The 25104-nt window shown below is 41.4% G+C and overlaps 1 protein-coding gene across 1 annotated transcript; it reads left to right on the forward strand.

The window, feature by feature from the left end:
- The first annotated feature begins 430 nt into the window (after positions 1-430).
- Positions 431-24882, forward strand: LOC129134690 (solute carrier family 15 member 1-like). The gene is made up of 23 exons (XM_077174665.1): positions 431-578; positions 2564-2586; positions 5512-5596; positions 5680-5821; positions 8340-8459; positions 8615-8714; positions 8937-9027; positions 10861-10944; positions 12038-12120; positions 13702-13788; positions 14777-14866; positions 16084-16128; positions 16226-16255; positions 16377-16465; positions 17649-17730; positions 18497-18622; positions 19891-20040; positions 20454-20503; positions 21144-21254; positions 21398-21494; positions 21942-22088; positions 22947-23054; positions 24015-24882. Exons 1-23 carry the CDS (start codon positions 431-433, stop codon positions 24201-24203), a joined length of 2277 nt encoding a protein of 758 aa, XP_077030780.1. The 3' UTR covers positions 24204-24882.
- The last annotated feature ends 222 nt before the right edge of the window (positions 24883-25104 follow it).

The raw sequence follows: 25104 nt of genomic DNA on the forward strand, positions 1-25104 counted from the left end.
GAGCAGGCAGGACATGTCAATGGTGCTGCTGGCGGTCTTGCTGGCTTGGGCAGACAACCAGAAACCTGGAAATAGTTCTCTGACGAGAAAGAAATGGGATGCAGCTGTGTCTGCCTGTTGAATATCAGGCTTGTTGCTTTATGGATTTGCTTGGATAGTTTCTGTGTGGCTGTTTTTCTGGAGTAGCAAGGTGTGAAGCAGGGACTCCTGGAGGGGGATGTCCTGTTGGTAGCAGCATGCTTGTGCAGGTGCTGTAGGGCTGCTCCAGGGAGCAGAGGCAATAGGCTTGTCTGTGCCCCAGGTCAGGTGTCAGGACTGTAGGCTTGCTCTGGAGGCAGAAGCATCCTAGGCGACAGTATGGATGTGTACAGATTTATTGTGGCCACGGACAGGAAGCATTTCATCCGGGCAGAGTTGCTGTGCTGGCTGCATGGAGCAAGGCAGTGTGCTCCCATCTCGTGTCACGGACTGTGAGCTGCAAGAGCTGCAGCATCCACTGCATCTCTGTGACTGCAGGGAAGGAACCACCCTGGTGGGAGGGAGCTGGAGCTGTAAGGCTGCCCCACCTGACCTGCAAGGTTGGGATGCAGAGAATGGCACACTGATAATCATTTAGATGTGGTGCTGAAGCCAAGAACGGAGTGGTTGTTGACTTTACGTAAAAAAAATTAAAAAATATTAAATGTCTTAAGGGAATACAAAGTGCCCAACTGATTTGAGCTTTGTCATGAAAAATGTGGAGCTCTTTGGTATTTTGGTATCATGAAAATGAGCAGTTCTGTGGGTCATTCTTTGTGGGGAAAAAATAAGAGGGGCTGAAGGTTGCCCCAACATGCCACTAGCAAGCTTCAGATTTATCATGCAAGGTGGTGGGTGCTCTGTGCTTTGTAGGTCAGACCCTGAAGCTGCCTGACAGTGGAGTCCTCAGTTTAGGTGCCTGTGCTGAAAGGTTGGCTTTAATGCTATCTGGAGTTTCCCCAGCCCTCTCTGCAAAACAAGGATAGAGGGTTGAAGTCAAAATGTTTAGAAATAATAGTGTCTCTTAAACATTGAAGTCAGACGATGTTGTCTGAAAAAAATTTGCCTCCGTGATGTCCTCCGGGTAAGGTTTCTTGCAGAGGTGATACTTTTGCCATCAGGAAAGCAGAAAAAACCCCAAACCAAAGCAAGAACCAGATTCTAAATATTTTTTTCCCACGGCTTAGCTAAGTGACAGTAGTGAGCTGCCCATGCTGTTTTTGTCAGTGCATGTTGTAAAAAAGCTGGCAGTGGGGTGCACATGTGTTGGAAAGGCCAATAAGTGGAAATGACCAAGGAGCTGATATGAAGATGGGCTATTGCTGACACCTTGGTATCCTTCAGTGTATCTTCTATGGTGGGTTGTGGAAGGGACATTGCCAATAACTTCAATAACTCGTGTAGCCACATGTGCCCTGAACTGGGTCTGTTAGCACTTTCAGAATGTTGCTTGCTCCCTAAGAAAATATATTCTTGAATCATCTGCATAGTACTGCTGTCTTTGTTGTGAAGGTGCTTGTCCACAGCAAAGGAAAGAATTGGAATAATCTCTTTCAGTGATTTCTGAAGACTTACTTGATTTAATATTGTGTCAAAAACTTCAGTGTTGCTGTCAGCTGTTTTCTGTTGTGGACTATGGACTAAATAATGATTTTCGCAAACATACTTTTCTTATGTATTATAAGATGTATTATGACCTTATAGATGTATTATGGCCAGACTTGATTTACAAGCAGGGATTTCAAAGTTCACTTCTTGTACTTTTTCTTATCTTAATGAGCTTGCTCATGTGTTTTATGTAAAATCTTTGTGGAAATCCTATGTGGGCCCAGAGCCTTTATCTGACACAGTGAAAGCTCAGCCTTCAGCCTGTCTCCTGAGTTGGGGAAGCCCTGCAGGGCTCTACTTGGAGTGCTGCCAGGGGTAGAAGGCCTGCCAAGAGCAGCTGGAAGTGACTTCAGGGCTGCAAGCAGCTGTCTGCCCTTGCTGCTCTCAATGGGACCCCTCTGCTCTTTCAGGTCTTCCCAGGTTAAGGGTTCAGGTTATGGGAGTGCCTGCTAAAGTGGATCACTCACTTGGGGCTTTATATTCAGTCCTCTATAAATCCCTTTCCAGGACTTGACCTCCATGCCTGGCAGGGCATCTCGAGCCTATTCTTTAATCTTGACTTGCCTTTAAGCTAACATCCCCAAGAGTGAGTCATTACAGAACTCATCATCTGTGGGTGGCTGGTTTACCACCCCCTTGAATGATGTGTGGTGAGCAGCCATGGGATGCTTTGCCTCCTCAGTCCCTTTGGGCCTCTCCTGGGAGTGTAGGAATTCATGCACCCTCTGAAGAACCAAAGGCTGTCAAGTGAAGTTTTGCCTAATAAGTATGAAAAGTCTCCCTTTAATAAACTGAAAATTTACTCACCCTGACCAGTACTGTGTTTATATTTCAATATGTATTTAGAGTTGAACCTATTTTGAATCTTCCATTCCTTTCAAGGCATTATTAATTATTAGTTGCAATTAACTTTTATTTTGGTTTTTTCCTTCCACAGGTGGAAAAACTACTGGCAAGTCGGTAAGTATTATTTTCCCACATAAAGAGTTGCTCTACTGATTCTCTTTGGGTTACATTGTTATGGTAATTTTAGCAGTGCCCAAAATAAAAATCACCCTATAAACATACATTAAATGTATACAATAAAGACTTACTGGCAAATGTCCAAAAGCAGCCCAGTAACTTATTAAATTGTAGCTAAGCATTAATTTGCTAACCACTCTGATAAAATGTTTGTAGTGCCTTTGCTGACTGAGCAGATGTTGGTAAGGAGGAGATTGGTCCCTGGAGCCCATCCTTCTTGCAGCTGAGTTGAATCTTTGAACTGCAGCTGCTCTTGAATCTTTGAACTGTTAATGACATGTGTCTCAGGAACCCTAACTCTGCCTTTGTATTTCTTACCTTACAAGATTTTACTCCACAGACTTTCCCTCAGCAGACAAAGTCAGAGCTCTGCAGCAGGATGGTGGCATCCCCAGGGCAGGGTGAGGTTACAGAGGGGATTATAAAACATATAAAACCTTCAGGTTACCTTTTGGTGGTGGATCTGATGCTTCCTGACCAATGAGGGTAACAACAGAAAAGGTTTTGGTAGATGTGTGTATGGGCACATGAATACTGTAATGGAGGACAGTATGGTGCAAAACAAGGACAAGCATGCATTATATATTAGCAAAGATTAATTGTATAGTCGCCTGCCTGTATCAACTTGGAAAAACAGAAGGCCTGTCACCTGGGAAAGACCCAGAAGCTTTCTCTTGCATGGCCCTGTCCATGCTCAGCTCCAGCTGTGACATGCAGACCCCCTCCAGTTTGGAGCAGCCACTAAAAAACCCAGCAGTGGCTGCTGTGCCAGCATGGGAGTGCAGGACAGCTCCACCAGGCACAGAAGCAGTGGTGGCTTGAAACAAAAATCTAGCCTTGCTGCTTGTGACGTCCCCAGACCAGCATGTAACACCCTCCTAAAGAATAAGGTCTTGTGTAGGGTGATGGCAAAACACTGGAGAGGTTTTTGACCAGGGTGGTCAAAAGATTTTAGTGAGCTTTTGTAAAATTCAGGTGGAGATGGGTCCCACCAGTTCCTGGGCCAGGACTGCTTTGTCTTTTCCTCTGTAGGCAAGAAAAGACATGGGGAGGTCTTTGTTCTGCTTCAGGAGCAGACACTGCCTCCTCTCCACCTGGGCTATTCCCAATTACAAGTCACACAGCCTGGGTTTCAGTAACCAACTTAACATGTGCTGAAGCAAAACTTCAGTGTGTGATTCTCCATCCTGTGACCATTTGCATGGCTTAGGGGAATGCTGTGTGGATGGGGCACAAGGCATTCTTCTGGGTGAGCTCCAGCCCTTCAGAACTTGTATCCAAGTTGGGAGTAGTTGTCCAAACTTCCTGCTGCCTTCAGCTGAAGGAAATGGGCAAGCTCAAGTGAATTTTATCTAATCGATGGATACGTGTGAATTGTCTTCCTTTGGAGACACCTCTTTCAGCCCATGAAGGATGTGATAAATCAAGAGTGACAAGTTTATATTTAGGGCTCAAAATCTGTGGGCTCTAAAGCTGGAGGAGTCCCACCTGGCACTTGCTTCAGCTGAGATTGGGTTCTTGAGGTGAAAGCCTGCTTATCAAACCATGGGGAGGATATGCAGTATGTACTTGGTTCTGCAAACAACGAAGGTCAATGCTGCTCAGGCATCCTCACGACTGAGTCAGTTCAGGCAACAATGCTCCTGCCACTCTCTTGTTTTCATTTCTTTTGTAGGATTCCCAAAAAAAGCCTGTTGTAGCACCCAAGTCTCCCAAGTGTTGTGTTGTTTGTTGAGACTTTGCTGGAGACAGTGTCTCTCCAATTTACTTGTGTCAGGCATGATTTCCCTGTCTCAGGTTTTTTCCTTTTGATCTGCAAAGTTAACTTCTTCCTGTTTCACATGAGATAAAGGTTAGTTGAATTCCTAAACTTTTGCAAACCAAACAATGACATTTTTAAATAAACTTGGGCGTGGAGAAGAACTCCTTTGCCTGTGGAAATGTCTTTAAAATGTGATTCTTTGCTACTTGCAGGGTTAAACCCATAAAAAGATTAAAAGGTAGGATTATGTTTAAATTGCATCCCCACTCATTTTTTTAGAAATTATATATTCATCCCCTCTGTGAAGACAAGTAAGTGATCAGAAATTAAAGTTGCAGTTCTAGTGCCCATGTCAGATTTGTACTGATGTATGCTTTTAAAGCATTGGTACATGTACTGATGTATGCTTTTAAAGCATTGGTTCAATGGCAAGAACTGCATGATGATGACCATGGACAAGCCTGTTGCAGCAGGTGAAGGCTCAGTGAACCTGGCAGCCAAAGCCATGTCAATTCAGGTTAGGAATAAAGTCTGTTTTGTTATCAGGTCTGAAGAAATGAAGGATTCTTCATCAGGCAGAGTATTTTTAAGGATGGGTAGTTTTCCTCAGGGATTTGCCTGAATGAAAAGTTTAAATGTGTATTTGTTTTAATCACAGGTGCTTAAAAATAGCCCTGAGCTTCTAACTGGTATCCTGCAAGGATTTGGTGCATTTTGGGTTGGCCTTGGGGTTTGATTTTTTGTTTTTCCAGAAACATTGGCTTTTTGCATAGTTTTAGATAGCAGTCAAGATTGCTGTAAGGGTTAGGTGCTGGAGACCTCAAAGGTGCATAGTGCAACACTTGCAGATCATTTCTAGCATTGCTATAGGTCTCTTGCAAAATGAGAGGTGTGCAGACCTCTGGGGACCAAGAGAGGAAAGTGACAACTGGCTCTTGGTTCAGGTAAACTGACTCTTGGTCCAGGTAAACTACTGTCATCCCATAGAAGCCTGTTTAGTGTACAGACCCTGAGTACCTACCACTCCCACTGAGTCCATGCTGAGCTTGCTTGAGCTGTGGGTTACACAGCTCTGAGCTCACATTGTCTCTTGTCTCTAGGTGCTCTGCTTTGGCTTCCCTTTGAGCATCTTCTTCATTGTCATCAATGAGTTCTGCGAGAGGTTCTCCTACTATGGCATGAAAGGTATGTCCCTTGTCTCCTTGCACTGAGCATTGCCCAGGCCTGACTTGGGTTTGTAACCTGTTGTTTTGTTGTTCTTCCTACAGCTGTGCTCACTTTGTATTTCACACGTTTCCTACACTGGGATGACAACTTTGCCACTGCCATCTACCACACATTTGTTGCTCTGTGTTATTTGACGCCGATCCTTGGAGCCATCATTGCAGACTCTTGGCTGGGAAAGTTTAAGTGAGTGCTTCCTCAGAAAGCAGCCAAAGATCTTGAAAGCTCATCTGAAACCAGTATTACTTAAATCATCACCTAAAACTGCAGCTGTGAACAACAGCTTCAGAGCTGGTGTTGCCTACTCCAGGATAGTGTGTTTTATTTCACCAGAGAATGAGGTTTTCACTGATTCAGCTCAGACTTGAAACTGCACTGTGAATTAACAAATGTTCCCGATCTGCTAGTTGGTTAAGGCTGGTAAATGCTTTCCCAGCATGCTGCATGTTTTTCCTCTCACCTGGGCAAAAACTTAAGCAAAACTAAAGAGAGTATTCACTGAGCTGTGAAAATAGATACTGGTCAGGATAGTACCACTGCAGTGCTTTGTGATGTGACCAGGTCATTTCCAACAGCTTTATCTCCCTCTGCTTTCCTGATGTTTTGATTCTAAAAGTGTTTACTTTGCCTGAGAGAAAGCACAGTAAAGATTTTATGGAGGGTTATGAGCCATGCATGTGAGCGGACTTGCCAAAGGTCTCCCAGATATTGGAGATGTGCTGTGCAGTCAGCTGCACTGTCTTCTTCCACTGTAGGGACAGCCCCTGGGAGCCCAGGGCTGCGACCACAGCCCTGTGTGCTCTGTGCAGCTGCTCTGAGCAGTGCAAACTCACTGTAACTAGCTGGATGTCTTAGAGATTGCAGCCTAAATATATTGTGCACTTGCTTGTTTAGATGCTGTGGATTATTTTTAAAATTTATTTTGGCTTTTTCATGTTTTATCAAGATGAAACTTTGCAGACCTTGCATCTCTTCTCCTTTGGTACTTGGATATGCCTGTGCTGCACCTGAAAGGGCCAGACCTTTAACAGGAGCTTGTTAGGATGGCTTAATCAAGGGAAAACATGCTTTAGGATATGCCATTAGGTATTAACACCCAAAAATGCAGCAAGGTGTCATGAGGAAGGCTTAAACAAGAATTTTTTAAAAAAATCTATGATGTTAAGAGGAAGAGGAGATAACCTAGGCACTGTTAAGGACCCTTAAAGTAGAGGCTCCAATTGTCCACGGTCCATGTACTTGGTGCAATGTCTGTCAAGAAATGTGATGGGACCAGCTCACAGATGGTTGGATGTGAATTTCTTAGGGAAAATAGTATACAGAAACCACATTTATTTTTTAATTGTCTGCCATCAATGCAGTGCCAATTATGTAAGTCTTTGCAGTGGGTTTGTAAGCCTCACAAATAAAACCCAGAAGTTTCACTCCTGATCAGCTCAGTTTCAACTTTAATTGGAGACTTTTTCCCAGGTTGCTAGGTAAATAAAGTAACTCTATGGCAGTGCTATAAAAAAAAAAGCACCCCATTAAACTGTGTCTATTAAATACCACTAAAGAGCAGACTCCATGTTGCCCCGCTTTATAGAATTTACTACACTACAGGTCAGGTCAATTTTAAGTCCGAGAAACCCTGTTTTAAAGTGAAGGGAACTTGGTCAATGTCAGGGCGCTGCTCCAAGCTTGCTGTGAGGATCTCTTGCCTATGTCAAATAGCTGGATTGTTCTAGGTCTTTGAGCATTGTCCTTCATTCTCCTACCTTGCACTTGATTTGGGACCACTCCTGAAAGCTGGGTTTGTAAATAATTTCACATCATTGCATTGTGTTTCTCCTGCTTTTCCTCCATCCTGGAGACCTGTGTCTGTGCCTATTGAATGGAGGCCCACCCAAGGACACAGGTGAACATGGGTTAAACTTCAGCCGTGTACTAAAGCTCCAACAAAGTGAAAATGGAACATGCTTTTACTAATAGAAAAGAGGACTGGACCCTAAAGCCAGGGTGGGAGACCTGGTGAATATGCAGTACTATTGTCCTAGGCACCTCCTAGCCAAGGTAGTCAGGCTGAAAGCCTGCAGTCTGCACTCTTCAGTGCAGCTCTTACTCAGATCGGAGTGTAAAAATGGTACACTTACAGCGAAGAAGGTGGGGTTATAGAGTGTTTGTTCACAACAGTATTTCAGGGGTATTGCCATGTGTGAAGCAGATTTTTGATTTTTCTTTTTTTTTTTACTCCTGCAACTAAAATCTTAAATAACACAGTGAATGCTTAATGATATCAGTGTAAATTGCAGATTTTAGTTTTGCAGAGTAGTCTATTTGATCTTCAGCATATAAAAACATATGAAAATAGCATTCTTGAGTTGGTCATTAAAAAGGCAACCACTGAAGATACTGTGACCTAGATACTGTGACCTATAGAATCCATTTGTTATCATGTTATCATAATTAATTAAAGGCTACCTTAATTAATTAAAGGCTACGTAGAATAATAATAATAAAAAGAATAGAAATACGGTGGCTGTGGCATGTGACCTGATTTTTATAGTAGCTTCTGACAAGTTCAGTCCATAACTTATTGTATCTGTTAGTTTTTTTCATTACCAGGAATCTTTAAAGTAAGCAGAAGTCTGCATTAGCTGTGGAATTATCTTTGTGTTGGTGAGTTAACATATCTAAGAAAATGTATCTCCTGTCTTGACAACAGGACCATTCTCTACCTGTCCATTGTCTATGCCATTGGGCAGACGGTGCTGTCTGTGGGCTCCATAAATGACCTGACAGATCACAACCAGGATGGCTCTCCCGATGCTATCGCAGTCAACATGTGAGTTGCCTTGTACACATTTTTTATTGCAAGCAGGTGAAAGATGAGACAACTTAAGTTTGTTAGTTGAATTTCAACTGTCTTTCAACCAGTCTATTATATATGCTGTAAGAACTAACCCAAAATGATTTTTTTCCTTTTCTCCTTTGTTCTAGTGCTCTGTCCATGGTTGGCTTGATCCTTATTGCCTTAGGTACTGGTGGGATCAAACCATGTGTGTCAGCATTTGGTGGAGATCAGTTTGAAGAAGATCAGGTAACAATGTCTTTCAGGTTTTCAGTTATACAGATTCTCTAATGTTTGACTATTATAGTACTCTAATATGATACATGTTTAGATAGATGCATGGGTTTTCCTCAGGAGCTGAAAAAGGAGCTTGTTAATTATTTGTCTTGAACTTCGAAAACAGGTTTGATCTAGGCACATCAATGTGGTTGTGGCTAAGCTTTTCTAAACATCTTTCTGTTTTTACTGTAGGAAAAGCAAAGAAGTACCTTCTTCTCTCTCTTTTATTTGTCCATTAATGCTGGAAGTCTTTTATCTACTTTAATCACTCCAACTATCAGAGGTAAGGTCACATGTTTGTTGACAAATGTTAAACACCAGAAAAGGTGTGTTGGATTGCAGTCCAGTCCGGTTAAAGTTCGGGTTCTGTTCTCTGACACACTGGAGTTATCTAGCAAATAGTCTTCAGAGTGTCATCCAGCTTCTCAGAGATGAGGTACTCTCAAAAACAAGCCAGTTGAAAACCTTCATTGCCTTTAGGGTCAGAAGTACTAGATCTGAAAAGACATGCTGGAACTAGCAGCTTGTATGCCTACTGCACGTTTTAATTCCACTAAGGTACAAATGTGTCACATCTTCCAATACCTTGAAAGTATCACACTTGAAAGAATTGTATTGCTTCCTGGGAAAGGAAGGGGAAGAGAGAGCCTTCTGCTCTGGAAATGTTCCCATGCTAAGTACAGAAGCATCTCTGCATGTAGAAATATATGAATCCATGTGACAAAGTAAATAATTTTTCGTATTGTTAAATAAGAAAGTTATGTTCTCTTTTGCTTGTGAAGAATAGCATGATCCTAAACAAAACCCAGCATTTTGCTAACCTATATGCATATGGATTTCTGTGGCAAGCTTGCACAGATGGTGCTGTATGGAGGCACTTGCCAGGAGTTTCACAAGGCTGCTTTTGTCAAAAGCAAGGAAACAGCCTGTGAATTCTGGAATACCCCAAAAGCACCGGGCTGAACATCTGGCCTTTGGATTTCGTGACTGGAAAAGACTCTGTAGAAGAGTTTTAGGTGTTTGCTTAAAGCAAATTCTATTCTTTCCCAAAAAAGGAAATAGAGATGCATGAGGCACAGCATGTAGCTTACTTCCTTGCTGATTCAGGGTGAAAAATTCCCTGGGAAAAAATGACAAAATGAGATAAGGGAATCGATAACCAGTTTCTGCCTGGAAAGGTTTGACCAGAAGACTTATACAACTAAATCAAGACATGAGTTATCTGCAAGCTTCCATTTTTTCCCAACCATATTATCTAATTCTCCTCTTAGAAGAAGTATGGTGAAGAATGTAATGATTTTGTTTAGTCTTTTATTTTATAGTGCTGAAGTCAGTGAGAGTCAAATCTGTGACAAATGCCAAGGAGGGGAGGGGGCTGGTGATTGTGATTTTGTTTCAACAAGCTACACTTACATCACTAGAATCTTTGTTTATGAACTTGGCCCAAAACTTTTGTAATCTAGTTCCTTTCTCACTAAGGAGATGCTTTTGACCCTTGCAGTGTAATTCTTTATGTCTCAGTGTAAAACTAGATGTAAATTTCCTGTGAGGAGATCCTGAGAGGCATTAGGCTGTTTGGCCTGGAGAAGAGAAGGCAAAGGGGGCATTTTATCCAAGTATAAAAGTCCCTGATGGGAAATGAAGAGGACAGAGCCAGGCTTTCCTCAGTGGTACCCACTGTCAGGTCAAGAGGGAACGGGCAGAAGCTGAAATAGAGGAGGTTCCCTCTGAAGATCAGGGAATGCTTTTGCACTCTGAGGCTGATCAACAATTGGCACAAGCTGCCCAGAGGGGTTGCGGAGTCTCCATCTGTGGAAATACTCAAAAGCCATCTGGACAGAGTCCTAGACAATTGCTTCCAGGTAGCCCTAGTTGAGCAGGGCACTTGGCCTGGATGATGCCCAGAGGACCCTAACAACCTGAGCTGTTCTGTGGTACATAAATCCCCTTTCCAATAATGAGAGATAAGTTGGATACTGATCCTCCACTCTGAGGGTGTCTGTGGACTGATTTGTTGTTCCCCCGAGAGTTTTCAGTGAATGCAAAGACCAGAAACAATATGGAAAACATCAGCAGTGCTGACTGGGACTTTTTTTTGATGTTATTTTTACTTCAGCTTCACAGTGTGGCATTCATAGCAAACAGGAATGTTACCCCCTCGCTTTTGGAGTTCCTGCTATCCTCATGGCTGTTGCCTTGGGTAGGTGAATCTCTTGCCATCTTGTTGCCTTGGTAATTAGATGATAACAATCTCAGAATAATGGGAGTGTGATAGAAATTCCCAGGTATTGACCTCTAATACCTGATCATTTCTGTGATTTTTGACTTAATTTTTTTCTTGGGTGGGAAGATGGGTGGGATTAATCTGAAGCACTCACTTTCATAGAAGAGTCTGATTTGCCCGGAGAGTTGGATGGGGGTGGGCTGAGGCATGAACATCTCCTTGAATTCTGTCCATTATGTGAATTACTGTCAGTGTTTCTTGGATTACTGTTGTGTACAAATTGATCTTTAGAATGTGGGGTGAGAACTCTCAGAAAATATGTGTTTTGGATATTATCTCTAGTCCAAGATTATAAACTGTGTGACTGTCCTTGAGCTGGAGAAATCCCGTATTTGACATGTCAGTATTTCTCAAAGACCTGCATTTTTACCAGCTGTGCTATAGGGCATTCCCTGAGCCTTACTGCTGCCCAAGAAACTGGGGGTGCCATTAGGTACTACAGTATCCCTTATGGTCCTTGTCCTTCCTGGTCCTGACTGGGAGTCCACCTGGCTCCCAGTGACCTCGCCTTGCCCGTGAGCCCAGCCCAGGCTGGATGGTGGCTGTTGGGCTTTGCCTGTGTCCTGCCCTGTGTGTGGGATGATGAGGCTGAGCAACGTGCCTGGGAGCAGGGGACACCTTGGCCAGTCCAGCAGTTCAGGCAGAGCCTTGTGTGTCCCTGCATGATGTGAGCTGCAGCATCGTGAGCTCCTGAAAAGGAGCCCCTACAGCAAGGCCAGGGTCAAGGTCCTAAATACCCTCGTTTTGACCATCCCTCAGTTGAGCAAACCTCCCACTGAGCACTTACTGTAAGAGTTTCCAGATTTAGTTTTTTGTCTTGAATAGAAACAATCTGCTGGTTTTAATTTGATTGGTCTTACTGTATGATAGCATGTGAATAGGCAATTGCATTGCTTCTTGGGAGCCTTATTCCCACCCTGATTACCTCCTTGACTTGCAGTTTCCGTACCAAATTATTTGCCACTATTTTAATTTAATCCTGAGTTGCTTTTCTGTTTGCATATTGCAGTTGTGTTTGTAATTGGAAGCAGAATGTACAAGAAAGTTAAACCACAAGGAAATGTAATGCTTGAAGTTTCCAAATGTGTTGGAGTAAGTACTGCTTACATTCCCCAAACCCCTGGCAGCCATTCCTAAAGCTGTTCTGTAATTGTGCCTAAATCAGAAATCCGTCTTAATATGAGGAAAGTTTCTGAAGGGTTTTGCTTTATTACAGAAGGCTTTGTACTGACACCTCCACATTTAGGGTGGCTTTTTATGCATATCTTGATTTATATGCGAATTTATACACATAGGAAACAAAATAAGGTGTCAATGTTATGTAAGAACTTCTCCCAACTTGTGGGAATCATTCCTTCCACATTTGTGCCCCTTTATGCAGAAAGAGACAAACATGCCTTGAGCTGAGTCAAGAGCAGAGCTACTAGTGCATCTTATCAGCAAAAACTTATTACTTATTAGAAGTAGAAGAAGATTATTTACAATGCTTTTCTTGATCCCCACTGTGTTAAGGAAATTCTTGGGGTTGCACATCAGAGTGATCCTGCAAGGAAAGGAGTGGGATCTACACAAATAGCACTGCAGGTCCCAACTTTGCAGAGCCTCAACTTTGAGATGATATTTATTCATCTCCGAGTTTCTTTGTTTTCCATTGTTGTGATTTGACATTGGCCAAATGCCAGGCACACATGCCTGGCATGCGAGTAATTTGCTTGGCTTTTTTTCCTACAGTTGGGCAAAGGAGAGGGAAAAAGATCAAAGAAGGGCTCATGAGTTGAGACAAGGACTGGGGGAAAAAAAATACCACTCCAAAGGCAAAACAGGTTCAAATCTAAAGGTATTGCTGAAGGTGTATTGCTGTGGGCAGTGCCAACATGGCGCTTCCCCACTTCTGAGCAAAAAACTGCACGTGCCCTGTTCTTTCTTCTTAAATATGTCATCACAGATGCATTACCAACCTCCCAAATTGGGCCAGCAGCATGTCCATCTTCAGAGCTATCAGAGAGTGGCTCTGTCACACATGGTGGAAGCTATGGCACTCCCCCACTACTAAAAGTCAGGCCATGCCAAATCAACACACGCCTACAGATCTGCCATCTTTATGCAGCTCAGCCTATTGCCTGTCTTGTAAGCACTGTCAAAACCAAATCTCTGTAGGTGACTTTGGCCATTTCTTAGCGTGTGGCTCCTAAGGCCCAGCTTGGCTGTAAATGCTATTCCATGCAGAAAATCTTAGGAGTTCTTTGGGACCATATTTGTGTATATTCAATGTCAAGGGGTGAGACATACCTACAAATAGAGCTTGTTATAGGAGCTTCTCTCCTACAGCTATGCAGCTCTGAAAACCTGTGCATATGACACTACTCTGTTTACTGCTGTGTATAAAAGTAAGCCTGAAGAAGGCAGATCTTCCAGCTCCTCACAACAACGCACATGGAGCGGGACTGCTCTGAGCTGTTTGGTCCACCTAACCCCAAGTGCATTCTCTGCTGGTTATGCAGTGTGAGGCCTTAAAAACAACAATCCCCTAGATGACTGGAGTGCGTAACAGAAGTCGAGTCACCTTTAGCACCCTCTAAACACAAGGAGCCGAGAGCATCATCTCTAATGACAAACCAGTTTGTAGTTTCATGTATTTGTAGTGCCATGAAACATAATTCTATCTCTCCTCAGTTTGCCATTAAAAACAGGTTTCGTCATCGCAGCAAGGAGTTCCCCAAGAGAGAGCACTGGCTGGACTGGGCAAGTGACAAGTACGATGTAAGTACTGGGGGAGCCTCCTGTGCTGTGGCATCTGCTGACCCTCAGCTTCTCTCTGGCTGCTCTGATCCACTGCCTCATGCACTGGGCAAATAGTTTTGGGCCTCTCCATCATTCAGTAGCTGATGTGGCCAAACCTCAGTGCTCTCCCGGCACTGCAGGTTATCTCCTCAGCTCCTGTGGGAGAAAGTAGAGCTGTGTGACTCAATGCTCTGTGCAATCATAGGCTGTCCAGGGAAATTGAAGGGTGACAAAAAAAAAGACTTTCCCTTGCCAAACAAATAGAAACATTTAAGTTTTTAGGTTAGGGAAATAGCAAGCATTATCTTTCCTTCTCTATTTCCCATATCTCATGGCTGCAGAGAGGAAAAGGGAAGTGATGCTGCCTGTCATTGTTAATGCACAGGGCCATAATACTTTTCTTGGTATGAAACATCGGAATTATGCTTTGGAATTTCAGTTTAAGTAGGTGAACACTTAAACTGCATCCCTTCCACACTCAGTACAATTTCTTATCATGACTCTCAAAGCCTTGTATCCCATAGTTCCCAACTTGTCCCTTGCCTACTATCCTCTCTGCCCTGTTGCCAACGCCAGCACAAACCTTAGCCTGTCACCTTTATTTTCCTTTTGCCTGTATGCTTTGTTCTTCTGTGAAATTCCTCAGTTGCCTATTGCTCAAATGCCCATTTCACTAAGTGCTGAATCTCATGCTGCCATCAGTGTACATGTAAAGAGGCCCAAGTCTTTCTGATATCAGACACCTTTAACCAGCAGCCCTTCCCACACAAGCAGACTTTGTACTGTTTTAACAGAAGTCATCAGATATAGCCACAACATGCAAAGTTGAATGTGTGGGTAAACATTACATGATGGGTCTTTACCTGTTGCTGTCATGTGAGTAGCAGTCTGGAACTGTCTCTTTTTTTTTCTTTCTCCCCTTTCATTTTTAAATTAATTCCTCTTGTGTAATTTTTATTTTCTGCAGAAACGACTGATTGCTCAGATAAAGATGGTGTTGAGGGTGCTTTTCCTTTACATCCCTCTCCCCATGTTCTGGGCAGTTTTTGACCAGCAGGTAAGTAGAAATTGTTTGGCTTGGTAACTAGAGCGGTACCAAGTCAGTCTCTATGGGAGCGTGGAAAACCAAATTTTTTATTCTGGTTTTATTGCAAAAGGGTAGTCACTGAGTCATGTCAGTACAAGAGGATCTGCAGCCAGGGGCAATCTTGGTTTATCTGAGTACACCCAGGACAGATTCAGTGACTGAGGCCTCTCCAAATCTTCTATCAGCCTGGGACTCAGGGGATGAAACAGTAATTTAAAGCTCTCTTAGCACTAATGTTTCTTCAATTGTCAGATGAAATTTAGGGTCCTTGTGTAAATGAGCTGGAGAACCAGGGTTTAAATGATCTGGATGCCAGTTTGCTTAATCACTCACAGCTTGTTATAAATACCTTAGACCTTCAAGCAGAAGTGTGAGCCTGTAATTCCCATTCACTTGGTGAACTGGGTGCTCAAGACTCACAAAAGCATCAGTTATAGTTAAGCACTGAAGTAGGAATTTCGGAAGATGCTTGAGAGAGCCAGGGGCTGAAAACCTTATCCAAGTCAGACTGGAGGAAGCTTGCTCCAGACTCCCCATATTATCCTAGTGCTTCAGTCCAGTGCCCGTGAGCTGTAGCTGCCAGTGTGTCCTGTTGCAATTGGAGCTCTGAATTCCTGCTATGAAATTCAGAGCACAGTACTCATTCCCTGGGTAATATCTCCGTGGGTGGCTGAAGGATCTTGTCACAGATGCAGCAGTAGCGTTCTTGTCCCATGCTGGGCTCAGGCCTGAAGCCTGCCCTGCCTGTCCCAGCCACAGGCAGTTTCTGGGGCAGAGGGCTCCAGGCAGGTCAGGCCCTGGCTTGTCCTCTGGCTCTGGGAAGGAAGGAAGGATGGCTGAGTGGGATATGTGGGCTGCTGGGGCTCAGGCTGGCTCCAGGGTGGCTCCTGTGCCCAGCACCCAGCAGTGCCCGGCACAGGATGGCCCTGCCCTCTCTGCAGCTGATTTCTGCATCTAAGTTATTTTCTGCTGTATTTCACAAAACAAGTAAAGGAAGTGGAATGGGCCATGGGTCTCACTTTGTTCAAAGGTTTACATTGCAGACTAAGAATGCTCCCATAGCAAGCTAGCTTTACTTTTTCTTGTATTGCATGTCTTTTCCAACACTTCACTTAGGAAAACAATTCAAAAGGATCTTTAGAACATTGATTTACTGTGACACCTAATTTTTTTCTTCTCTTATTAAGGGGTCAAGATGGACACTGCAAGCCACAGCAATGAATGGGGATTTTGTAGGTTACTTTTTATTCATTTTTTTCTTTAACACTTTTCAGACCCATTTTATTTGTTGTCACAATATTAAAAATTATTTATTTCTTTCTTCACCAGGGTTTTCAGATTCAACCAGACCAAATGCAGGTATGTTAATTTTCTATCTGCCAATTTCAAGTACTTCTGAAAGATTGTACATATATTACCCTTACTAAGAAAATGCACTTTGAAAAATACATAATTTTTCTCTCATGTTCATCTTCCTCAGATTGTGAATCCAATCCTGATTGTTATAATGGTCCCAGTTGTAGATTCTTTGGTTTATCCTTTAATCAAGAAATGCAAGCTGAATTTTACGTAAGTTGATGTTATTATCTGATTTCAACAGAGGCTCCTTTTATTGGTTTCTGTAACTGTCTCTTCCAGCCCTAGTGTAAGAAAAGAGCAAGCATTTAGCTAAGGATGAAAGAGAAGTGTATTTCAAATGGTTTAATATTCTAACAAAATATAAAAAAAATCCAGAATAGTGCAAATGGTATATAGAAGCATCAGAGATTATAAGAGCAGAATCTAAGAGAAGAGTGACAATGTTTTTCAGTTAAGGACAAAATCTTTTGATTGCAGGAGAGATTCTTTTGATTGTTTTCCATATGCCTTATGTCTACCCCCTCTCTCTCCTGAAGAATAGGTGGTAGAAATAAACATACATCCTTGGTATTTTTCATGCTTTGGGCTAAAATCAACTGAGACACAAGACATTTCCTCTTCAATCTCAGCTGGGAGTCTGGCTTACTGAATCCTTCTAGGTGGAGCCTGGGGGTATTAGACATTATTTTTCAATGTTGTCAATGAAGTTTCTGGCCGTTGCAAGGGTGCTTGGAGAGGCAGAAGAGAATACAGTTCTTCAGATAATTTTCAGAGAGCTAAAGTGCACTGCTGTTTTCCATATAGCTGTTAAAAATCTAGGGTGTGTGCTATGCTGGGAACTGTCATTCATTTGTGGGTGTTCTGCACTGGATAAATGATGCTACAAATGACATATATACTATAAATCTATCCTTACAGCTTAACTGCATGCCAGTAGATGTCTCCTAATTCAACAAATTTCCCAGACAATTTTTGTTCAATCTTATTTAAACATAGCAATATGGAGACAAGCTATCACCCTGTTTTTAAAGGCATATCTTCTTGTCTCTTTCTTGTTTTACAGCTAACAACTGTATTGGATTGGGTTTTTTCTTCCTGCAAAACCAGATTTTTTTTTCAGGAACCTAAGAAACATGGTCAGTCCATGTTTGAGCCCAGCAGATGCAGAGTAACAGGTTATTAGGGTGCTGCAGGAAAGATGTATTTCTTGATAGTGTAGCTATAAATTGAGAGCTTAGCAGAAGACTTTCTGTAATAACATCAGCCCTCCAAATGGTGATTATGTGCTAGTTTATGTGGCCATTTGAATTTCCCAGAGTGGAAAGAAGAAACAAGCAGCTGAAGCTTTGAATTGCCACTTCTCTTAAATCTCTTGTGTCTTTTTTTATGCCAGTCCCCTGAAGAAGATGACTGTGGGGATGTTCCTCGGCTCCATGGCTTTTGTTGCTGCTGCCCTCGTGCAAGTGCAAATAGATGTAAGTTCAGCCACATGCAAGTATTTACTATTAATATTTAGCTGGTAATTCAGGAAAAAAAAAGGTGTGTTTAAGGGGAAAATGTGCCAAGACTCCTAAATTTGGATCCAATCATATAAGCATAGAAGTAGAGGGAGGGGAAATAGATTGCAGTACTGTTGTTAGCATAGTAAAATTAACAAGCAACAAACACCATTCTGCAAGGCATCACATTGCAGTTAATACAAATCATGCATTAAAGGCAACCTCAATCTCTAAACTGAGACTAAAAGCTGGAAACCAGACACTTGCTTGGCCCACCAGAGGGCAGCTTTGTATGTTTGACCTCTTCTGAGATTTCGACTGGAGGTGAAGTGTGACAGTCTGGGAAGCAGCATCACAGCAGGTGCAAAGGTGATGGATGCACACTTGCTCAAGGAAGGATTTGTCTCCCCTAATCTTCCTTGCCCCAAAGGGAGGTGCCATGCCTGAGCCCAATGAATCCTTCCCCTGTAGCTGGGATGTTGGCAACACCTCTGGGTGGTGATCCATTGCATCCCAAGATCTGAGCAGCTGTCTAGAGGTGTCTGTTGAGGATGAGAGAATTCTTTCCTAAGGCACCTTGTGAGACGAGTAACAAAACCTGATTCCAGTCTCCTCTGTCAGGCAGTCACAGACCAGCAGGCAAATGCTCATCTTCAACATGAAATAATAAAGATTACAGTAATTATAGCAATTTTTCCAAGTGACTTAGGGCACTCATTTTACCTTTTTTTCTGTCCTATAGAACAGCAATCCAGTTTTCCCTGCAGCTGGGCAAACTCAAATTAAATTAATAAATCTGGGTGCTGTTCCTGCAACAGTTCAGTTCCAGCCTCAACTTCAGAGTGTGGATGTAGCACCTAATAAGGAAGTAAGTAAGGGCAGATGTGGAATATTAAAAAAAAAATTAAAATTAATTAAGCTGAAAAAAATGAATGGAGTAAGTCAGAGTAATTCTTAACGAATTTTTCAAAATTGATTATTTTCTAGGACATTTTTACTGGAATAATTTTAATGTTTTCTTTTTTTTAATTGTGGAATGAATTGTTAATGAAAACACAGCGATTGAAGAAATAGTAACTATTTGAAGTATTACTACTTTGTTCTGACATTAAACTTAAGTAACTTGGAACTTGATGAAAATTTCACTCTTGTTAAAAAGGCTCCATTTTCTAAAAGTAGCCCCTCCCTGCAGTCAATGTCCATTCAACTCTAGTGAGTTGCTGCTATTACTGTGAGCAATGACTTACCTGAACAGGGAGCTTCTTCTGTGGCCACATCACACATTAGGCTTCATGTTTTGCTGCCAAAGAACTTTTTCAGGTTCTAATACAGCACAGCATTGGTAGTTCTATTGACAGCAAAATGTGGTGGCTCTGATGCAGGCTTTTGATAAGGGAACTTAGAAAGTGTGTTCTCTGATAGCCTGCAGCTCTGTTTCCCTTGAAGAGGAGAGCTCTTACTCCAACCTCCTCCAGATTCACTTCACACAGGAACAGAGTTGTGAGGAGAAAATAAGGGCACCCAAACTGTATACTGACAGGGAACTGATGTACCATGGTACACACCTGAAAATGAAAGGTATAGAATGCTCCATTCCCTATTACAGACACTTCATCATCCAGATGTGGATTATAAAGTGCTTTTGATAATCCTATAAAACAAAGAGCCTATTTTAGTGTAGCGCTAACATGTCTATTAATGGTTTAAGTATTTTATGTTGAATAAATGTGTTTTGAATATTTAAAAAATGGCATTACTGCTTTTTAAAAAAATACTGCCTCACATATTATGCTAGTGCTACCTCTGTGGCTGAACAGAATTTTACTGGGTGGTTATGGTAAGCCTGATTTATCTGGAGCAAGAAACAGGAAAATAGAGCAGCTATTCCATAAAGCTTGTGGGAAGCTCATGTAACTTTGAAGCTTGTGTAACAAATTAACCTAATAAAAAATCATGATCAAATGGAATTAATGCTTGATGTAGAGAACAAATCAAAATGAAAGTGACAGGATGTTCATGATTTCTGGCACTTCAGAAGTAACATGTATAAACTTCTGACCCTCCCAGAGCCTGTAACATTCCCTCAATAGACAAATATGCAGTTGCACAGAAATCCATGGGAATTTGTCTTTGTAGACTGGCTACATGACATTTGAGACTTCTAAGCTGCAATCATTAGACATAATTTCTGCAAATGAAAATAAAACTCAGCGTTTGGAGCTGCTAGAGAGACAACGCTACACTTTGGCATTTAAATGGGTTCCAACGGACATCAATTTTACTTGGGTAAGTCTGCTTATTTTTTAAGACATGAATCAATGTTCTGATAAGCATCTATGTGGAGTGTGTGAGGCTGAGAGGGCAAGCTCTGGATAATTTTTTTCCATTGTCTTGTTTTCTGTCTCTCCTTGTCTCTGCTGGACCAGTAAGACTGGTAAGCTGCAGGGAGTACACCAGGATGTCCTTTAGAAAAAAAAATAGCAATTTCTTATGTACCTTGACAACTACACTTTCACCAAGACTTAGGTGTGTGATTATACAGTGTTTTCTAGTAAATGTGTGTGCTAGTAGGAACCTAAAGAGGAAGGTCTGGAGTCTTGCTCTGAAGCCTCTGTTAAGTCCCACTGCTGTGCAATAGTGCATGTTTAAGCTGTTCTCTTATGCCAACAACATATTTTTATAATGGTCTCTTCCACTAGATAGAGGACAACATCACATCAAAACCAGAAGATGGAAAAAGTCTAGTCAGGTAGAGCTTTTTTGTTGTCTAAATTTTGACAGTAGTATGACTCTCTCTTCAATCTGTCTTTGGGTAGCCTCTTCTTGTTGAAGTAAAGTTTTCTATACTTTAGGAACTCACATCTTGCTGGACACTTCCCTTGATGTTTTAGGGGATGGGATAATGTCTGGGTCATGATTCACTTAAGTTATCTTGCACACCTGCTTGGGTATAATTTAGCTAAAACTGGAAGTGTATACTTCGTTCCATTGCCTAGATTTTTTTATTGAACAAATGGCATGGATTACATATCTATACCTCATTTTTAATCCTGGATAAGAGGTATCCAAGATTACCTCTCCCCTCTCTGTTTTTCTTCTGCATGTCCCACTTGCAGATGCATTTCCTACTGGTTGAAAGTAGTGACTCACTTTTGATGTTTTCCTGAGGCTGATGGGGGTCTAACTGGCTTTTTTTGTATTAGCTACATTTCTAGGAGATTTACAGTTCTTTCCAAAATGTTAATTGATTTAAAAAAAAAAGGCATTAAATGGGAAGACTCGATATATGTGCTGCGAATATATAATTGAAAGTAAAACCTGTATTCTCTGACTCCTGTATGTTTTGTGTAGTATTTAATCACTCTTTTGATCACTCTTCCATTTTAAAGGTTCATAAACAATTTCAGTTTTCCTGTCAATGTTACTATGGGTGACATGAATTTTGGAGTACTGGAACCTCTTTCTGTCAGTAATTACAGCGTCGTTCCAAATGCAGGCTGGTAAGCATTTCCTTTATTCTTATTTAATCTCCTAGACATACCTGTTTTTGGGAAAAGGGCACAGAGCTTTTTAAAATATGTGATGCACACAATTGACTGCACCTATGGTCTGAACTTGTGGAGTTTGGGTTTTTCTTTTTCAGGTCATATACCATTAAGGCTTCATTGCCTCAGTACACTTGTACAGTAGATTCAAAGGAATTTGGATATGGTAGTGCCTATACCATTTCACTTGATGATGTGAGTTGCCACTTGTTGCATGGACGATATAGAATTCCTTTCCATGTTGATACTTTCCTTTAATTAAAAAAACATTTGTAGAATTATTCTTCTTGTCTTTAATCCTTTAATTTCCTCTTATCTTTAAGTACAGATGGTGGAATTCTGGTATCCTAAACAGGACACAAAGCTATTATTAACTATAAAAATAATCATGGTTACAATAATAACATAATGCAAGAATTCCTGATCACCACTAATGGCCTTAAACCTTTAGCCCTGTTAGACACTACAGATTTGCATGAAGTCTGCTGTAAAAAAGCTATTTTTTATAACTACCTATGCAATGCTTCATGTGCATTATTTGTTATTTACTCTGAACTTTCTATATGATTATAGAACTGCTTAGAATGCCTTAACTGTGCACACTCATTATTACTGTTCCTAACATGCTATTTTTAATTCTAGTGTGTTGAAAGAAAACTTATCATTACACACTTTGAAGATATTGCACCAAATACAGTCCACATGGCTTGGCAGATCCCTCAGTATTTTCTTCTTACATGTGCAGAAGTACTGTTCTCTGTCACTGGGCTGGAATTTTCATACTCACAGGTAGGTATTCTTCTTCCTGAGCTAAGAATCTTGGTGCAAGTTAGGATCTTCCATGATGTATTGGTTTTAAGTGTTGGTTCTGTGCTGCTGCTCTGACCCCTATGTCCCTGACAGCTCCTAGAAAGGACTGTCTAGACTGATGCAAGTTGGCCCTGTTTAACCAAGGATTTGGTGTTTTCCATGAAGCTATGCTGAGTTATATCATTTGAAGTCTTGGCTACCAGTCCTCAGATTTCCTCCTCCCATGTAAATATCTATTGAAAATAAGTGCAACTGTACTGCTGCAATAAAACCAACCTGGAGAGCTCTCAAAAATAAAATGAGGAAGTAGTGGCACTTCATCTCCCCACCCGTTTACTCCATACAGCCTTTTTGTTAGATTTTATTAGTGTTATAATTCAACACTTTGAATTCCTTTGTCTCGAGTCCACTTTAGTAGCTGTGTGTATTTCTTCTCTTCATTCTGAATCTAGAAACTGCAGTGATGGAAATGTTGTAAGGTGTGATTTGCTAGGTGATGCACTCAATTTCTTCATGTCATGTGTGCCATGTGTTCCTGAGATGTAAAATTACACCTGTGCACCTGTTAGTTACTTGGTGTGTGTAAGTAAAAGGTGTTACAGTTAGTGTGCTAGTAGTCTCTTGTTCTTCAAAGCCTTCTCTGGACCTGTTTAGCTCTCTAGCAATTTCTAATGTCAAAAAATAAATTTAAAAAAAACCCCAACCACCACCAAAACCTAGCAAACCATGAAATCCTGTTTCCTCACAGAGAAACAGTGTTTATTGTAAGGTCAAGTCTGCAGTAAATGCATCAGAAAATAAATGATACCAGTGAAAGTTAAATGTCTGTCCCTACAGGCCCCGTCTAACATGAAGTCAGTGCTGCAGGCTGGATGGCTGCTGACTGTGGCTGTTGGTAACATAATTGTCCTTATCGTGGCTGGGGTATCTGCAATCCAAGAGCAGGTAAGCATGCAAGCAGTAGGTGTGCTATAATATTACACTGGGAAAAAGCAGTTCTAATCCAGTGGGAAATGATGGCAGATAAAACAAATAGTTTTTCTGCAAAGGTTTCTACTTACCTATTACTTGCCATCCTTAACTCTTGTTGCCAGGCTCCTTTCCTTGCAAGCAGCAGTTTCCAGCATCTCTGCAGTAAATTTCTTCTCATGGTATAGAAAGTCTGTGAACGTTTGAGCTGAAATTCTGCATGAATGGAATAAGACCTGCCAAATTTCTGTTAATTGCTAATGAGCCTTCACCTGCATACCACAGCCTTGCCACATCCCTTCTTCTGGCTTCATTGGTTTCAAATCTCATTATTTGGGGCATAAAAACTATGTCTGTCCTGGTGAATAGCAGTTGTACAAGATTTTCTATTTATTTGTAGTGCTCTGTAATGAATTAAAATGGCTACCTGAGAGAGGGAAGAGCTTGTCTCTGAAACCGCTCTGGCAGTCTGCAGTTTAAGCTAAATTAAATCAGAAAGAGCATGAAACAGAGATGTTGAGGTTTTTCAGGTAGAGGCTGTTCTGATCTCTGCCCACATTTGTGGTCACTAGGTCAGCTGTAAGCAGACTCAGTGCCAGCCTGGTTTAGAGATCGGACCAAGAGGAAGGAGCTGAGTTTCCTTCTCAGTCTTTTACTCAATTCCCAGTTCCTCCAGAAAATGGATGTTGCAGAGTTTTTGAGCATTTACAGAATTTTTGTTTTTTCAGTGAAGATAGAAATGCCGAAAGAGCCTCAATTCTGAGTTGCTTTAACATGCATTATATGTTTTAATTAATACTTAGTCCTGAAAACCATATGATACTTGTTATGTTTACTCAGTTTCACATTCTGAGTTTCCTTCCTGAAAATACTAAAATGGTGTAATACTCAAATGAATATTGGTGGCTAAATTATGGATTTTTTTTTTCTTTGCAGTGGGCAGAGTATGTGCTGTTTGCTGCCCTGCTGTTGGTAGTTTGCATCATTTTTGCTATCATGGCTTCTTTTTATACCTATATTGATCCAAATGAGATTGAAGCCCAGTTCAGCAAGGAAGAAAAGGAAGAAGACAAGAAGGATCAAGACAGCAATGAAAAGGAAGTTGAAACTGATTCTCGACTGTAAAAGCTGTATTCAAGGAGTGTTTGTAAATCATGGAAATCCCACTCACTCTCCTGCAGTCAGAGGAACCAGGGTATCAGTAATGACACCTCTGGATTACATGCCTTATGGAAGACATTAAGCAAAACTGTTTTAACCTAAAGTGCAGCCTCTCTAGGGAAGCAACAGGAAAATATGTATCTCTCTCTTGTACTGAATTTGGGATCCTGAAGAAACTCCAGCAGAAGTTGCACTCTTAATGTACCTCAATCTTAAATATTACAGCATTATAATATTGAAATTTGACTTGGAACTATTGGACCCTTTGAAAAGATGTATTTTTATACTGTATTTCAATTTTATATCGTGAAGGAAACAAGACTTGTCAAGGAACAGCAATTGAAGCCAAGCTGTCTGCATGATCTCTCTAGCATCGCTGTTACTTGAAGAGAGCAGGTCACACGTGCCTTAAATTCTTTTGTACTTCCTTATAGATAATGGGAGCAAAGCTCTGGCAGTGATCAGATTAAAATGTTGTCTGTGTTCCAAGTGGCAGGAACTTGGATGTGCACTGTAATATAATGCTTTGTCTGCCTGTTAACTGCCCATTTAACTCCTGTTATGTCTTTAGTTAATATTAGACGTGCCCACTCAGGTAAAATGATAACAACAAATGACCTTTGGAACAAGCAGAAGCAATAAAACTCACATAACAACAAAATAAGGAAAGTGTTTTAAGAACATGCTTACAGTTGCATGGTAACAAAACTCAATACCACCTCTGTGGTGCCTTTATCTACACACTCCATCACTTAAAGCTAATGGATCAGTGCTGGTCTTCTCTATTTGAATATACCATACCACTTATGGTACATTTATGCTAGGGGAGATGAAATTTTGCTGCTTAACAGGACCTGCTCCTGTA

This window comes from Agelaius phoeniceus, chromosome 2 (genome assembly GCF_051311805.1).
Source record: "Agelaius phoeniceus isolate bAgePho1 chromosome 2, bAgePho1.hap1, whole genome shotgun sequence".
In the NCBI taxonomy this organism is placed as follows: Eukaryota; Metazoa; Chordata; class Aves; order Passeriformes; family Icteridae; genus Agelaius; species Agelaius phoeniceus.

Excerpts from the sequence above, each read along its gene's own strand:
- LOC129134690 (XM_077174665.1), top strand. The coding sequence starts at position 431 with ATGGAGCAAGGCAGTGTGCTCCCATCTCGTGTCACGGACTGTGAGCTG. Across the intron at positions 2,587-5,511 it reads GAAAAACTACTGGCAAGTCG|GTGCTCTGCTTTGGCTTCCC; the intron begins GTAAGTATTATT and ends TCTTGTCTCTAG. Across the intron at positions 23,055-24,014 it reads TATCTGCAATCCAAGAGCAG|TGGGCAGAGTATGTGCTGTT; the intron begins GTAAGCATGCAA and ends TTTTCTTTGCAG.